We start from the raw sequence: 17,126 nt of genomic DNA, 5'->3' as shown, positions 1-17,126 counted from the left end.
AAGACAATCCTAGTCACCAACCACTGAACTCTCTCTAGCTTTTGCCAATCTAAGATGTTCATTGTCACGAGCATTTGTAGATATCTGCACCCTTAAACACAATCAAGATACACATGATACTCCAGATTGTAAAGGTGTTAAAAGAACAAGCAGCAGTAAGATGACCTTGTTAATTTCTGCTCATGTAGAACTTTCTAGATGTCTCTTAGTCTGGAAGCCAAGTACTGCAGATCTACCTAAAACCACTTTAATAGCGAGAGAACACTCTTATCTAGAACCAGAGCAGAATTCTTACATAAAAGCATGTACCTTCGCCCATGTGTCTTTTATTAACTGTTCATCAGTTGATATGATACCTCACTATTTGCAACAGTAACTTCACATTTTCCTGAGAAGAGAATGAAAGCTCCCACTGTTCACTGATCTGATATAAGTGTATGCCAAATCGCAAGGGCAGCATCCAGTCCACCAGAAATTCCAGTTGACATCATTCCTCAGGTACCACCACTGTGATTTTACCATTTTCTAAAAGATAGTAGAATTCCTCTATCGTTCGTCTCAATTGCAAGTGATAAGCCTTCCATGCAGCACCCCCTGTATTTGACAGGCCACCAACAAAATCTTGTTAGATATTTGAGCCAGCTCCTGACGGTTTTTAAAAAAAATTCGCCACACAAAGTACCCAGTTGAAGCTTAAGAAACATGGAAACTACACACATTTGGACCCAAACACCAGTAAGTGGAGTCTACAGAACATAATCATACCCCAAACTGCTGGGAAATGAACTCCACCAGGGTGAGAGTCATCTAGCCACTGGATTGAAGATCCATCTTGAAACATCCCCCTAGGATCCAACCTCCATATGGGACACAACACAAGCCACATTCACAACATGGAAACTACACACATTTGGACCCAAACACTAGTAACTGGAGTCTACAGAACATAATCATGCCCCAAACTGCTGGGAAATGAACTCCACCAGGGAGACAGTCATCTAGCCACTAGATTGAAGATCCATCTTGAAACGTCCCCCTAGCATCCAACCTCCATATGAGACACAACACAAGACACATTCATGGACATAAGGGACTGGACATCAAACTCACCTCCCAACCATAGAGCCAACTCACCCCCTGAGCCTAGTAGCTTGCAGCACTCCGGGACACGACCACATCCCAAGGGTTGGTTGGTGTCCTATATCACCAACCCACACCATCCCCATGTACGAATGTGTCAACCAACAAGCCGAGAGTCCAAGAGTGGTGATCACACAACGATGTGCACAATAGGGTCTTGAGTCCTATAAATAGTACTCCGCTGCCCTAACCCCGAAGTGTACTTAGTGTGTTCGCACTAAGTCACTTCATGACCACTAAGCAATGCTACTAGCACCCATCTAGATGTCCAACAATGAGACGGAGGTAGCAAGGCAGTCGCATAAACAGAGGGCTATTAAGGCAGCCCATTTGTATTCATTCGAACATCCGTGGTGTCCCCATGTGGGGCGAAGGGGGGCCTGATCATGTACAATCCACGTGGTATGGCCTCTAGTGATTTGGGGGCTACATGGCGGAACAAGCGTGAAGTCTTCAAAGTCTTGAATCTTCCATATGACACGTGGATTGACAATTTCTCATGAACCCAATTGCCCTTTCATTTAATATTTTTGATCTCCCTTTCAAGATTTCAGTTTGAATTTTTAACTTTGGGAGGAAGCAAGCCCCTTGAGCTGACCCCCTGCTTCCCCAGAGAAAAAAAAGACAATACAAATCTACATTAAAAGCAATCTATTTATAGTCTTGCGCTATGCCTCTCTCTCTGCTCTAATCTACATTTAAGCTCACATTACACCCTTTTCTCTAAATCTTCTTGTTTTCTCTCCATCTATTTCTTCTCTCTCACCACCATGGCTTCTCACAAAGTCTCTCATTTTGATACTCCCACTCCTACTGAACTTCAACACATGGAGGATGCCTGTCCAAACCCAAACACAGGCACGTGCAACGTCCCAAAGCATCTTCTTCCATCAAATTTGATGGAGATACATCACCAATGGCAATTCTCCAAGCTCAAATCAAAGACATGCAACGGCAATTGGCTAAGATGCGACTGTCCATTTTCCATATGTCCCCACAGCCATGAGTGTGAGAAAACAAGACCAGCAATGAAGGAGAGAGAAACAAGATAGTGAAAGTGAGTGAGCTACAGCAAGAGAGTAGATTGTACTTGCTGAACTGAAAAGATAAGAGTGAAAATACAACCTAGTTTAGGTCATGAGTTGACCTGACTAGCCTTCCACCAACTAACTAGACTTAGGCTAACTTACTCTAGTTCCTAGTGTCACTACTTTAATATCTAAAGACACTAGGTACACACACTACATTGACACTAAAATAAGTATCAACACCACACAAAAGACTTTTGAAAAGCCTTAAACTTCTCACGTAGTAATGCTTTGGTAAAAATGTCTACAACATTCTCATGTGTGGGTATATACATCAAGCTAATCTCTCTTGCATAGCATCTCTCTCTAAGATAATGGTAATGCACCTCAACGTGTTTCTTGCGAGCATGAAACACAAGATTTTGAGCTACTACAATACACTCTAAAATTATGGATATAGGACCCTCCAATAGCAAATGTAGAACGGCCAACAATTTGCGCAACCATACACATTCCACTGTTGCTTTGAAGGCTCTCCGGTAGTCAGCCTCACAAGACGAGGTAGCCACTGTAAGTTGTTTCTTGCTTAGCCATGAAATACATAAATGGCCCAAAAAGAAACAATGTCCACTAGTAGACTGCCTAGTGTCTGTATCACCAACCCAATTTGAATCACTATAAGCCTTTAACTGCAAGTCTCCCCTCCCCCACCCCCCCGCGAAACAATAGTGTATATGAAGAGTACCTTACAAATATCTAAAGATATGCTTAACAGCTTGGCAATGTATGGTTTGTGGGCTGTGCATGTATTTGCCCACTTGAGATACTGCATTCTGAATCTCAAGATGCGTGTTGCAAAGGTAAATGAGGCAACCAACAATCTGGCTATAGATTGCAACATCATGCATCTCTTCACTATCATGCATAGACAACTTTATGCTTGGCTCCATAGGAGTCCACATAGGTTTGCAATCTCGCATATTGAACCTATGTAATAGCTTATCCACATACTATGACTATGGCATGATGATACCATACTAATTTTGGGTGAACTGAATCCCCAAATAGTGTTGTAGATAGCCCATGTCTAACATAGCATATGCATGCTTTAATTCAGCCTTAAAATCTGCAATTTTCCTCTTTGTAGGTCCAATCAATAGCATGTCATCCACATAAAGAATGATAATCAACAAGTCCCTCCCTTCATTCTTAATGTATGGAGTGGGAGCAATTGGACTATTTTTGAACCCTTTGCTAGCCAAATATGCATTAATTTTTGAGTGCCAATCCAAGGACTAGCAAAGTACTAGGAGTGTCCAGAAATGATGTACCTACAATAAACATGAATCTGCCTTGCTACTAGCTTGAAAAAGAGGCCACCATGGTCAGAAAAGACCAACCGATTTGAAACACATCTAATAAAGGATGCTATTCGTCTATAAATAGGCCGCCCAACAAATAACAGTGCCACCCAACTGAGAAGAGCTGCTGCCCAGCCTTAAAGACTGCTGCCTAGCAGAAAGGAGGCTGGCCAACAGCAAAACACAAAAATTGGCTGAATTTTGACATTGCCATATTGTGAATGATTAATTTACTACATCCCACCATCAATAAGAGCCCCACATGCAATCATCTACCCTTATGGGCCCCCAAATTTGTTGTCACCTACCTATAGGCAGCCTACAAGGGCTATCACCTGCTTTCAATAGCCTCCTTATCAGCTAGGGGTAGCTCTTTGACAATATCAAATCGCTCGGCTGATCACCCCAATGGCTAAAAAATTGCAAGAACAACTCTCTCTCTCTCTTCCTCTCCCAATGCCCACCATGTTAGAATGAGGCTCCAACCTCATATAGCCTTTCACTTGCATGCATGCACCCACTAAATGCAATAGTCTCTCTATCTAGCTTTTAACCATGTGGAAGAGTCCGTAGAACCGAGACCTTACAATCCATGATAGCCTAAGGCATGATCACTCGAATAGCCTCCAAGAGAAATGGAAGCCCCCAAAAGGTTGAAAGGGATGCAAGAGACGCGGGAGAGAAGAGCATACACAATGTAGGTGTTGTCAACAATGTTATAACAGCCTTATTACACTTTCATATATATATGAATAAAGAATATGGGCGGTCACTGTACACGGGCAGGCCCAAGGGCCTTTTACCCCAACAACCTCCCACTAAAAGGCCAATGGGCCAGGGAGTGAAAAAACAAAACAAAAGAAAAGAGACAAGGTGAGGAATCATAACATCTCACCCAACGCCCAATCGAAAAGCCAGCTGTGCAATAAGTGACGGGAATCTCCTCACAAGAAGAGTCAAGGATCCCTAAGTCCATGACATCCAGGAGATAAGCGATCCCATAGCTCTAGACAATAGAGCAATCCATGACTGCTTCCCATGAAGCAAGCAACACAACTCATAAGTGCACGGCTGTAAAGCATCAGAGCGGCGCATAGCATCAGCGCAGCGCATAAAAGACAGCGGAGAGCATACAGACTCTCCAAGGTCAATTATCGAAAGAAAGCCAGCATCCCGAACACAAGTCAAATGGGGTCTCAAGGCAATATGCGGCCTCAGCAAAGCGGAAGATTGACATACGGCTGTAGAATCAGCCATAAAGCGCACTGAGCGCGCATCAAGAGGCCTAAGAGGTGTCTGCGTCTCATAAAAGACAGCATGACGGCATCTAAATCCCGAAACCTGTAAGCCGTAAAGTCACCATCTCCATAACCAAGGAGTATGCATCTGCGTGACATAGGCTCATGTGGCATACTAACAAATGCCTGGCAGCCAAACATCCTCAAGTGATCATAGGAGGGTCTTATGCCACTCCATGCCTCATGCAAAGTAATAGCATCCAAAAAGAAACACGGCGTCCGATTAACCAAGTAGACTACCGTCATAAGAGCCTCAGCCCAAAATCCATAAGACAACCTAACTATGATAAGCATAGAAGCAACCTTTGCCTGTAAAGTCAGGCACATGCCATGAGCAATTCCATAATACCGTGGACATAAGAAATCAATGCCATATTGCTGACAAGAGATCCGTAAGCTGGGAGAGATAGCATGACTCTCATAATCCATCTGCAAGCATCTAGGCCTGCTACCAGCAGAATCCATAAACTTGTTAAGCATAGTAGCAGCATCCTCAATCCGTAACAAAGGATAAGCCCAAATACGGTGGGTAGCATGATCCATGAAGGTCACAAAATACGACGCTCCACCAAGTGATTGGGAAGGCTTTTTTTTTTACAAATAAAGTGTGGCTAATTATATTACTTCAGAAAAAAACCTAAATACAAAGAAGTGCTCATGCTCAACAGACCAAGCTGGAGCTGGTAAGTGACTGCGAAGGCATAGGTCCATATACTGCAACATGGACTAGATCTAAAGGAGCCTGCCTCACACGATCGCCATAAGCCAAAGAGACTCTGCACGGACCATGAATATAATGAGGGTAAGTAGCATGGGAAAAAGCAGGCAATAAGTCCATATCGCATAAAGCATCCATCTCAGTGTGTTGTACATGGCCTAGGTAACAATGCCATAACAATGCATGTGGTATCTGCGTAACTGCAACCATAGAATCTCCCACATGAGAGACATGCACTACATAATCACTGCCATATCTAGCACCTCTGGCCAATACCAAGCAACCACGACGGATTTTCCATGAAGTATCCCCAAGAGAGACATAATATCTTGCACCATGCAACTGACTGACAGAGATCAGGCTCTTACTGAGCGTAGGTATATGCAAGACATCACGGAGCATAAGAGAAGACCCATTTGGAGGCAAAAAGAACTACAAAACCGAGATCAGGTGAACCAATAAAAACTAGCCGACTGCAAAAAATGGCCAATTTTAATAAGTGATCATGCAAATGCTGCACTGCTTGTGCAGGCTGCCACATGCCACCTGCTCGCTATCCGACCACTCCTACACACTATCCTACTTGCCCGAAACCCTCCCCAATGTTAGAGATTTATTCATCCCTTGGATAGGTATTGTTACGCTACTGTTGTACAGTTAGTTCTCTCAGACACATTTACACATTTCATTTCTAACAAGGACATCTATGCAATCTACAAGCATTTATCAGCTTTACCGTGCAATCAAGCAAGCACAGGATGTTGCACAGAGTGCCACATGGCAATTGCACTGTCGTGCAGCATTTTTAGTATTATTTTATTCAGTGATTGCAGTTTTGGTGCAATTGGCCAATTTAAAACTGGCCGACCTGATTATCATATTGTATTTCTTGAAGCTTATTTATAGGCTGCCTGTTATTGATCACTTCACTTGTCTATTTCAAGTGGAGAGAGAGATCAGCTCACACAGATACTTCAACAACCCATTTATACATCTGCCTTTATTTTAGCATTCATTTACTGCAGATTTCTACATTCTACAGTCTCTTTTCTCTCTCCCTCTTCTCTCATGTTAATTGTCTTTTAGTCTTGTCCATACACTACCACATTTGCTGCACTCTAACGTGGTATCAAAGCAACGTTGAAGGACTATTTGATCGTGGGTAAACCTGAATGGGAGATTTCAACATGACAAAAGTTCGTGTTTTTAGCACTCAAAGGCTGAGGCAAACAAGTGAAGCGTGGGAAAGAAGCGAAGTTGATGTTTTTTGCAGGTTTTTGCTGTTCGTGAAGGAGAAAATGCTGTGTTTCCAGCATATTGGAGCAAAGATTGAGTTTTCATCACCTACTGCAAGGCTGAAATGCGTTTGAGACAAGCAGAGGAAGCCCTAGCAAGCACCGTTTGTAGAGTCAATGGGGGTTGTCCTTGTTTTTGTGCAAGCTATTTAGTTGACAATGTCTTCTAAGATCCACATGGAGTTTCAAGCTATTATGGACCGTAACGTACCCGTGTTACCGTTCTTCCTTTAGATCAAAAGCTCGATGGGGAGAATTACCTTATCTAGCAGGTAATGATGCTTGCCACCTTGGAGTCCTATGATTTAGTGAAGCTCGTGACCAAGGCTCTAGACCATCCAACAATCTGTGATTCCTCCAAGCTGTCTACAGGTGATAAAGCTAAGTTGCTCAAGGTACAAGCACATTGGGATAAACTGAACACCCACATCCACACTCTCTCTCTCTCTCTCTCTCTCTCTCTCTCTCTCTCTCTCTCTCTCTCTCGTACTCCAACTATTATTGCTTACACCAAGCACTTGACTTGAAGATATAGCCAGAGTTGGATCAAATATACAATCGGATGACCATTATGAAGTAGGTGTCTGTGGAGGTTCAGATGCCAACTTTGAGTCCCAAGAAGTTTTCTTCCATGTGGGAGCGTGTTACTAAGCTTCGGCAATTGCAAGTGCAAGGATGGTGATTACCTTGAAGGACATGGTAATAACTCTTCTTTCACAATTACTGCCCTAGTTCATTGTGTTCTATTCCACCTTGATTGCTTCGAGGCAAATAGATACCCTTGAGAGGGAGGAGTTGGTTTGATGGTCTTGGACCAAGAAACAACAACAACAACAAGGATGAGAAGACCGAGCAAGGTAAAGCCAAGGAGTCTACTTGCCACATCTGTGTCAAGACAGGTCATTGAAAGAAGGATTGCCCCGACAAGGACAAGGATACCAAGAAGGACAAGACCACAAAGGACTCAGGCACAATGGCGGCTGCTCCATCGGCCACCTACCTCCATTTGAAGGTGATTGAGGACGTTTCTCTGACAACCACTAATGCAACAATGTTTGCTCCCAATCTTGTGAGTGGATTGTGGATAGTGGCACTTCCTACCACATACCACGTCCTGCAAATGATATTGCTCAGATGCATCTAATCCATGGGTTCTCATAGATGGCAGCTCTTTGATCCCTATCAAAGGCAAAGGTGATATGTAGTTGGTTCTAGACGGGCAAGGTGACCCCCAATCTTGTGAGTGGATTGTGGATAGTGGCACTTCCTACCGCATACCACGTCCTACAAATGATATTGCTCAGATGCATCTAATCCATGGGTTCTCATAGATGGCAGCTCTTTGATCCCTATCAAAGGCAAAGGCAATATGTAGTTGGTTCTGGACGGGCAAGGTGGTGCCCACATATCAAAGGTTCTCTATGTGCCATGTTTAGGGTATCATCTACTTTCAGTGAGCAAGATTTGTGCCCTTGGTCTTACAATCAAGTTTAATAAGAACTCATTTCAAGTCGTTGATACAGCTTCTCAACGAGTTCTTTGTGCAGATCATGAGAAAATCGGAGTCTACAAGATGTAGACTTCATCAGCCTTTATATTTTTTCTTCTTTCTTCACAAACTCAACCTGAGCTATGGCATGCTCAGTTTGGCCATCTCAAGTAGGAGTACCTTTGGAAGCCAGCTTGTGGTTACCTTGTGCATGGATTGCCAGAGATTGGAGTGAGCCACCCACCATGTGTGTCTTGCATTCATGACAAGTAGCATAGAGAGATGATTCCTAGCAAGGCTTCATGGAGGGCTAATCAATCCTTGGAGCTTGTTTTAACAGACTTACGTGGACTACTAAGGACAAAGTCCTGTAAGGGGAGTGTAAACTTTAAGCTAATTGTTGATGATTTTAGCCAAATGACTTGAGCATATTTCTTGGAGCTGAAGTTAGAAGCATTCTCACACTTTAAGGATTGGTTGATCTTCAAGAAGAACAAGTCTGGCAAGAAACTCAAGACTTTGCATTTCGATAAGGGAGGGGAGTTTGTCTCCAAAAAACTGGCCAGGTTTTGTACAAATCGTGGCATACACTTGGAGTTTGCCAACACAAACACACCTCAAGAGAATGGTATATTGGGGCCGAAGAATCATGTGATCAGGATGGCGCAGATTATGATGGAACATCAGCAGACAACTCAATGTCTATGGACCGAAGCAGTGGTCACTGTTGTCCACATCCTTACTCAATCTCTTGCATCGACCGTGGTAGGTAAGTGTGATGCTTATGTTCACATCCCAAAGAAACTGAGAGAGAAATTTGAGTCAACTTCCAACAGACACATGTTCATGGGTTATAGTTTGCAATCCCAAGGATACAAGTTTTATGAACCTGTTTCACGGGAGGTATACATGAGTCAACATGTTCAATTTGTGGAGTTTATAACTACAGAGGGGGATGTTGAGCATCCCGTACTTGGAGATCCAAGTGATAGTTAGACACCTGATCTAATGACTTTGAAGCCTCTGTCTATTGAGGCTCCACCATTAGTGGAGGAGACGATTGCTTCACTACCAAATTAGCCCGTTATGCTGGCCCAATAGACATTCCACAGACTTCGACAGAGGCAAAGCAACGAGGGAAGTATCAGCCTCTTCCTCATTGGACACCTAATACACTTCGTGATGCAAGGATTGAGAGAGTCCCTAAGGAGTGGCGACCCCAAGATGACCCACAACAATCTTGGAGAAACCAAGCACACTCCACCGAGCTTGTTTGTACTAACTATTGTTTGATGTCTTGTGCCACGAAGGATAGAGAACCCACCTTCGTGAAGGAGACTTTGCAGTCATAGCATTGGAAAAAGGCTATGGACCAAGAGTTGGATGCAATTGAGCAGAATGGCACTTGGGATCTTGTGCCTCAATCCGTCACAAGAAGGTAATTGGAGTCAAATGGGTCTTTAAGACCAAGTACCATAGCAATAGCACTCTGGATAAGTGTCACGAGGATGTGAAATTTTGAGATGCTTTAACCTTGCTGATAACATTTGATTAAGTTATTAATCAAATGTACAAGGTTGTTTAGCACATGTGATGCATATGGCAATTATTTCATGGTAACAAGCCAAGGACCCCGAGGATGTAGTAAGTATCGAAGGTAAAAGTTGTGATAAGTTATGCCAGTGGGACTTTAGGGGTCAGTTGGTATCAATTTTGACCCTATGACAGTTATTTGGCCAATCAGTATCAATGGTGACACGAGGGACTAGCATTAATTAATGCCAGTCTTAAGGGTCAATAGAGGTTGGAAACCACTCCAAGTTACAAATGGCCTAGCCAATTTAATTATGGATGGGCACATTAATTTTGGGTAGGGTCAGAAGGGCTAGAATTAGTTTTCAAGTTTATTTAATTTTGAAAATTAATTAAATGGTTTAATAATGCTAAAAATTGGGTTTAAAAGACTGCCACTTGGCAAAAATACCCATGAAAACTAAGAAAACGTTTATGGAGACTAGATCTCAGTCATTCAGATAGTTTGCAACTTTTTTTGGGAGGGGAGGGGGGGGAAGAGAGAAAGAGAAAGCTGTTGGTTCATTTTCTAATCAAAGAACAGCAGTTTGTTGCAGAAGACATTCATCTGGGGGCCTCAACAAGCAGGGGACAGCAGGGAGTCACCTTCCTCGGGCTGGCAATAGCATTGCTGATCATGAGACAGCATTTTGGAGATGCCTGGCAGTAAGTAACTACATTAAATGCAGGCTGGAGCAAGTAGCAAATAAAGTATAGGATTTACTCACGAAGAAAATCAGATTTGTCTCTCATCTTAACTTTCTCTCACCTTCTCCAACCCATTCTTAAGAGATCTCACCATTTCTCGGCCATTTTGAGCAGATCTTAGTCAATTTCGGTAGACAGCAAAGAGATCTCTATTGTAAACCCTAAATTTTTGCAAAAATTAGGGTCTAGCAACCACCTTGGGATCCATGCCAATAGGAGTAGGCATCCTACACTGAAATGAGCACCTGAAATTCGTGGAATTGATAGGGATTTCAAATGCAAAGCCATCCATTGTGAATTGGGGAAACATTTGGCTAGTTGGTGGTTCCATTTGTGCAATTCTTGGGTGAAAATCAAGGGGCGATTGGCCCACGTTGCTTGTTGACTGTATGTATAGCAAGGGGCTTTTGAATCAACAAAGGAGATTGTGAAATCTCAACTTGTACTCAATCCATTAGTAATTAAAGTTAAAGAAATACGGAGCCAATTTTGGGACCAACCGGTTGTCTATTGTCCAAGATTATTATGGTAAATTGTGCATTTCAATTTATGATTATTTGCTTATTACTGTAAACAAGTGCTTAATCACGAAATTACCACCCTCTCCAAGAAGAAAGTCTGGTTTCACGGTTCCATTCCTGGGATACCACTCAATCCCTTGATTTGGTAGGCCTAAGGCACCTAATTGCAAGCCAAAGCTTTGTCCTACTGCTAATTTTTGCTCTCAACTAAGAAATTACAACAATATGTCGTCATACAGTGAGATGGACTCAAGTAGTAATAATGCCTCTCAGTACAAATATTCACAAAGGAATGAAGAAAATGCAATGTCTGACCTTGGACAAGGCTTAAACCATGGACAGCAAGCTAAAAATGTTGTTGTTGGGCAAGATGCAAGGCTTTCAAGGCACAATGAGGCTGATGACCAGCAAAGTGAAGAGGAATTTGATGACCACTTCAAGAACCGGATGAGAATAGCACAAATCTCTTTCCTGAATTGGCAAAGGATCCTCAATTTACCCGATTTTTGAATGCTTTGAAGAAGGACAGCAAGAATAAGAAAAAGAAGACATCTTCTACACCTTCGGGACAAAAAGGTGCACCGAAGGTAATGCCAAAGCCTTCATTTGAAGCTCCCAAAGATGCTAATGAAGCAAAACAGTTGGTATCTACAAGGCAAGGAATGCAAATGCAAGGCCATCATGGAAGTGCCAATCCAATGGATTTTGGACAATTGGGCATGCATGCTATGATGGGGCAACCAAGATACTTTGGTGGAAGCACAATTTTTCATGCTATGGTTGGACAGGGACCGCATACAAGAATGTATGGCACAAATCCCTATGGTATGCATGGTGTGTAAGGCCCATTGTATTCAAGTATGGTTGGAAATATGCAAAACCTATGTATGGCACCATTGGCTTCATGCCTTGGGCACAACATGGCATATTTGGTAATGCATCTACACCCCCGAATGCTTATGGGACTAAAGGAATGAACACTAGTCATGAAAATGCTCCATTTGGTGTCGGTTTTGATGTAAATTCAGCGAATGCATCCTTTCTTCAACAGCTAGTGTATGACAACTTGACACCCAAAGGGGCAGCAAAAGACTATGATGAAAAAGCAATGATGTTTGAGTCCTTCAATGGTGCACGAGATAGGCTGAAAGCTTTAACTTTTGTTCAACAGTTTGATGTAGCCTATTCAAGGGGAAACTTCACCGAGTCCTCCACGATTCGAAAGACAGCCACTTTTTTGAAGAGGAATGCATCGCAGTGGTGGTCCACTCTTTTGATGCAAGGTAGAGTATTGTCAACATGGGTACAATTCAAGCAAATGTTTGCATCAAATTGGTTGACGAGTACCTTTGAAGTGGACATCATCGCAACTTGGAATAAGCTAGATGCTAAGGAATATAAGAATTTGAAGCAATACAATAAGAAGTTTTGGGATGCATTGCTGCCCATCACTTCTTGTCGCCCCGTACCTCTTTATGAAGTGGAAAAATATGTTTGTGAGCTGCCTACAATAATTAGGGATTTTTGCACTAAATCCACAGTCTCTAGCATGTCTCAGCTCATAGAGACTGCTGCTACAATACATGCTTTGCTGCATGGGAAGGATTCCGGCTTCTTAAAGAGTGGGAAAAAGCCGAATAAAAAGTTGTTTAAGGCTGAGAAAAGAGAAAGATCTCAAAATCAGCCTGAAAAGAGGCCAAAACAGCAAAGAAAGGGCTAAAAAACATCGGCACAACGTAGAGAATTGATGGCTACAAATAAATGCTTTATTTGTGAAAAGGAGGGTCGCATTGCGAGTGTCTGTCCCAATAAGCAACAAGCTGGAAAATCAGAAAATCAAGGAGATTCTAAAGGAAAGAAACCCAAAACATCAGTGGCATTGGTGCCCAATGTTGTTAGTAATCAACCCAATGATGATGCTACTAAGTTTTGTAGAGCATAGGGCAATAAGGGATCAGCATACATTGATTTTCTTTGATAACAGTGCACGAGCCAACTTCATCTCTGTAGACATGGCAGCCCGCCGTCTAGGTATCAGAGAGGATGAGATGGATCCTATGGGAAAAGTTGGAATGGCATCTAAAGGCCATGCAGAGCCCATCACACTGCTCATTGGAAAGCTTCGATTGCACATATAAGGATATGTGCACAGTGAAGAGTTCTTCATTGCTCCACTTGAGGGTTGTGATGTATTGCTTTGTATGCTCTAGTGTCACCGTATGCATGTAATGATTGATTCACATAGAAAAGAGATTACTATTCAGAATAAGAGAAAGACACTCACACTTGATGTAAAACTAAAAGGGGAATCTGGTCCTCTTGTATTTGCAGCTACTATTTCTAAAGTAATGAAAAATCATCTTTCAATGTACTTGGTTTTACTAAGGATAAAGATGACAGTAAGAATGTTGGGAATATGTCTGAGTTAGAGAAGGATTGCATGTCATTTCTGAAAATATATGCGGTTTCAGGGCAACTATCACCTGAATGGCCTGAAGATGAAGCTATATATCTTATCCCTAAAAGTAGCCCACCTAATAAGTCACCCTACAAAGTTAGTAAAACCTAGCAGGAGATTGAGTCAGGAGAATGAGCTATTAGAAAAAGCATTGATTCAACTCAGCACTCCTTTTTATTCTCGATGATATCATGGATAGATTACAAAGGGCAGCCATATTCAGCCATATAGATTTGAAAAGTGGGTAGCATGAAATACGCATTAGACTAAAAGATGTACCTAAGACAACTTTCAAGTTATCTTTTGGGTTGTATGAGTTTCTTGTTATGCCTTTGGGACTTGTGAATGCTCCTACCACTTTTACTCGGATAATGGATCGCATCTTTAGGCCACCTAAAGGATTTGTTGCCACTTTCTTTTATGACATGATTGTCAAGAATGAGACAGAGCATAAGACACTTGGACATTGCGTTCAATGAATTGCATGAGCATAGGCTGATTATCAATGACAAGAAAAGTGAATTCTTTTTGCATGAATTTTACTTTTTGAGACATATTATATCTATTGATGGTATTCGCATGGACCTTGCAAAGCTTAAGGCAATACGATTATGGCCACCTTTGAAAAGGTGCATGAGCAACTTCTTGGGTTTATGTTCTTACTACAAGAAGTATATACACGGGTTTGCTGAAATTGCATCTCCATTGCATGCTTTGCAAAAGAAAAGATGTGCCATTTAGATAGACACCAATGGAAATTTTAGCATTTGAAAATTTGAAGCAAAAGATGACTTTACATCCTGTGCTTGTGTTGCTTGATCTAAGGAGGTCATTCCTGGTTTAGTGTGATGCATGTGGTAACAACATTGGGGCTGTTCTTATACAGGATAGCCAAGTTGTGGCTTATGAGAGCTCAATTTTCCACGGTACACAAAAGAATTTGCAAGTTTATGAGAAAGAGCTCTTGGTTGTAATTCATGCATTGTCTACGTGGAAACATTATTTGTTGGGGGCCAATTTTACAATGTAGACAAACCATCAAACTTTAAAGCACTTTCTAACGCAAACAAAGTTGTCAAAGAAACATATGAGATAGGCAAATTTTTCTCTCTATGTTTTATTTTCAAATTGTATATATTGATGGTAAAAAGAATGTTATGGCTAATGCACTATCACATAAGCCACAAATTTTAACTGTTAACATGGTTTATCACACTGAGTTGGATACCATGAAAGAGCAATATATTGTTGATTCAAACTTTGCTAATGTCTATGATCAGTTGTACAATGGCCAAAGGCATGAGCACTTTGTGTTAAGAGACGGATTTTTTATGATGCATGGATGATTATGTGTCATGAAGCAGTTGAAGCCTAGAGTTATCATTGAAAGTCATGCTCCTCCATAAGCAGGACATAGAGGTATTGATGCCACGGTCAAGGCAATGGAGCATTTCTTTTATTGGCCAACTTTGAGGAATGATATAGAGCAATTTGTTAGGACATGCATTATATGTCAGAAGATAAAGCATGATAGGCAAAAAATGCCACGTTTGTTGCAGCCCTTGCCTGTTCCAGATAGGCCTTGGCAAAGCATTGCAATGGATTTTATTTTTGAGCTTCCTAGGATACCTACAAGAAATGATGGGATATGGACTACCATTTGCAAGTTTAGCAAACAAGCCCATTTCATTCCAGTGAGAAAGAAAATAAAGGCTAATCATATGGCATGCTTGTTTCTACAGCATATCTTTAAGTATCATGGTATGCCAAAGTTGATCATCATTGATCGAGACCATCGAATGACCAGTATATTTTGGAAGGGATTGTTTGAGAATATGGGTACCACGCAAAATTTCTCCAGAGCATTGCAATGGATTTTATTTTTGAGCTTCCTAGGATACCTACAAGAAATGATGGAAAATGGACTACCATTTGCAAGTTTAGCAAACAAACCCATTTCATTCCGGTGAGGAAGAAAATAAAGGCTAATCATATGGCATGCTTATTTCTACAGCATATCTTTAAGTATCATGATATGCCAGAGTTGATCATCAATGATCGAGACCCTCGAATAACCAATATATTTTGAAAGGAATTGTTTGAGAATATGGGTACCATGCAAAAATTCTCATTATCCTTCCATCCGCAAATAGGTCAGTCTCAGGAAGCAAATTCCATAGTATTAGATCCTTTGAGATGCTATGTCTCAAAGCACAAGACACAGTGGGAGTAGTATTTGCTCTTAGTTGAATTTGCTTATAACAATACAATGCATAGTTCCATTGGCAAAGCTCCATTTAAGGTGGTTGAGGGTAGCAAGAAGGTACTACCTATCTTGCAAACTAAGAATAAGATCTTTGAGGCTGACCATTACAAGGCATACAATCTTCGCACAAGAGGCAATGAGGATTACATCAACAAGTGTCAAGAATCAAGTTGCACTCATATATCTATCAACAAGAGGGGGGGCTAAGCGTAACTAATTTTTCTCTTCAATCAACTGAGAGGTGAGGATTGAGGGACGTTACGACAATGGTGATAGATACATTCCCATTTTCCTATCTTCCAAACTAAGGATAAGATCTTTGAGGCTAACTGTTATGTGAAAAACGTGGATGCAACCTATGCAAAGATAAAGTATGCACTTCAAAGATCATAGGAAAAGCAAAAGAAGGCAGTTGATCGCCATAGACGTGCTTTGCAGGTAATAGAGGGCAATTATATATTGCTATGTTTTGAAAAGGCAAGGCTAAAAAAGATGAAAGGAAGAGAGAGATTATATCCGAAGTTGAGTATGAGATACTATGGACCCTTCCAAGTGTTGAAAAAGACCAACGATGTAGCATATCGGCTGAAATTACCTCCATATTGGCTGATACACAATGCCTTTTGTGTTAGTTGTTGAGGCCTTTTCGTGGTGATGCGATATGTCTGCTAAAATTTAGCCTGAGGTTGAGGAGCTGGATGAGTTTTTAGTACCTGAGTAAATCTTGGCACATATAGAAAAAAAGACTAGAGGTAAAGTTTCCAAGAGATATTTAGTGAAGTTTCAAAAATATTCACCAATGGATGCAAAATGGATAGATGAGGATGACTTCATAGACCATCCTCAATTGTTGCAGCTTTACCTTGGTCCTTGATGCCTTTCAATGAGAGCCAACTTCAATTCATTCAAGCTCAGTCTAACTCAACAGAGCAAGGATCCAGAGTATTACATGATGCTCAAGAGGGAGATAGCACTCCCATTCCTCTAGTTGTGGATAGCTCCCATATGTAGTGGATCTCAGATGTATTCAACATGCATCCAAGGTACTATGCTAACAATATGTCTACTATAAGATTACTACTCTGTGTATTAGTCATTGTGCACAACGTATACAAATGAGCATGGTTGTTACCGCAGCTATGAGACTATACTCTTGCAAGAGTTTGAAATCAGTTCATGATTAGCATAAGCTTCTAACTCAGTTTTGAAATCAAATTCTGATTGGTTTCAGCTCAGTTTTTAATCAGTTTCAAAACCCTTAATGGTCACTTT

General features: G+C 41.5%; 1 protein-coding gene across 1 annotated transcript in view; it reads right to left on the bottom strand.

Moving 5' to 3' along the window:
* Positions 1–267: 267 nt before the first annotated feature.
* LOC148014042 (cytochrome c oxidase subunit 5C-like) overlaps positions 268–17,126 on the bottom strand; it is a 29,277-nt gene continuing 12,418 nt past the window's right edge. Inside the window, exon 2 of the mRNA XM_087667164.1 lies at positions 268–594. Coding sequence (XP_087523290.1) covers positions 488–594 — 107 coding nt within the window. The 3' untranslated portion in view covers positions 268–487. The remainder of the gene's footprint in view (positions 595–17,126) is intronic.

Source organism: Lygodium microphyllum, chromosome 25 (genome assembly GCF_053477565.2).
Source record: "Lygodium microphyllum isolate KBCC chromosome 25, Lygodium_microphyllum_v1.1.10, whole genome shotgun sequence".
NCBI classification, from domain to species: domain Eukaryota; kingdom Viridiplantae; phylum Streptophyta; class Polypodiopsida; order Schizaeales; family Lygodiaceae; genus Lygodium; species Lygodium microphyllum.
This window is presented reverse-complemented; position numbering and strand designations above follow the sequence as displayed.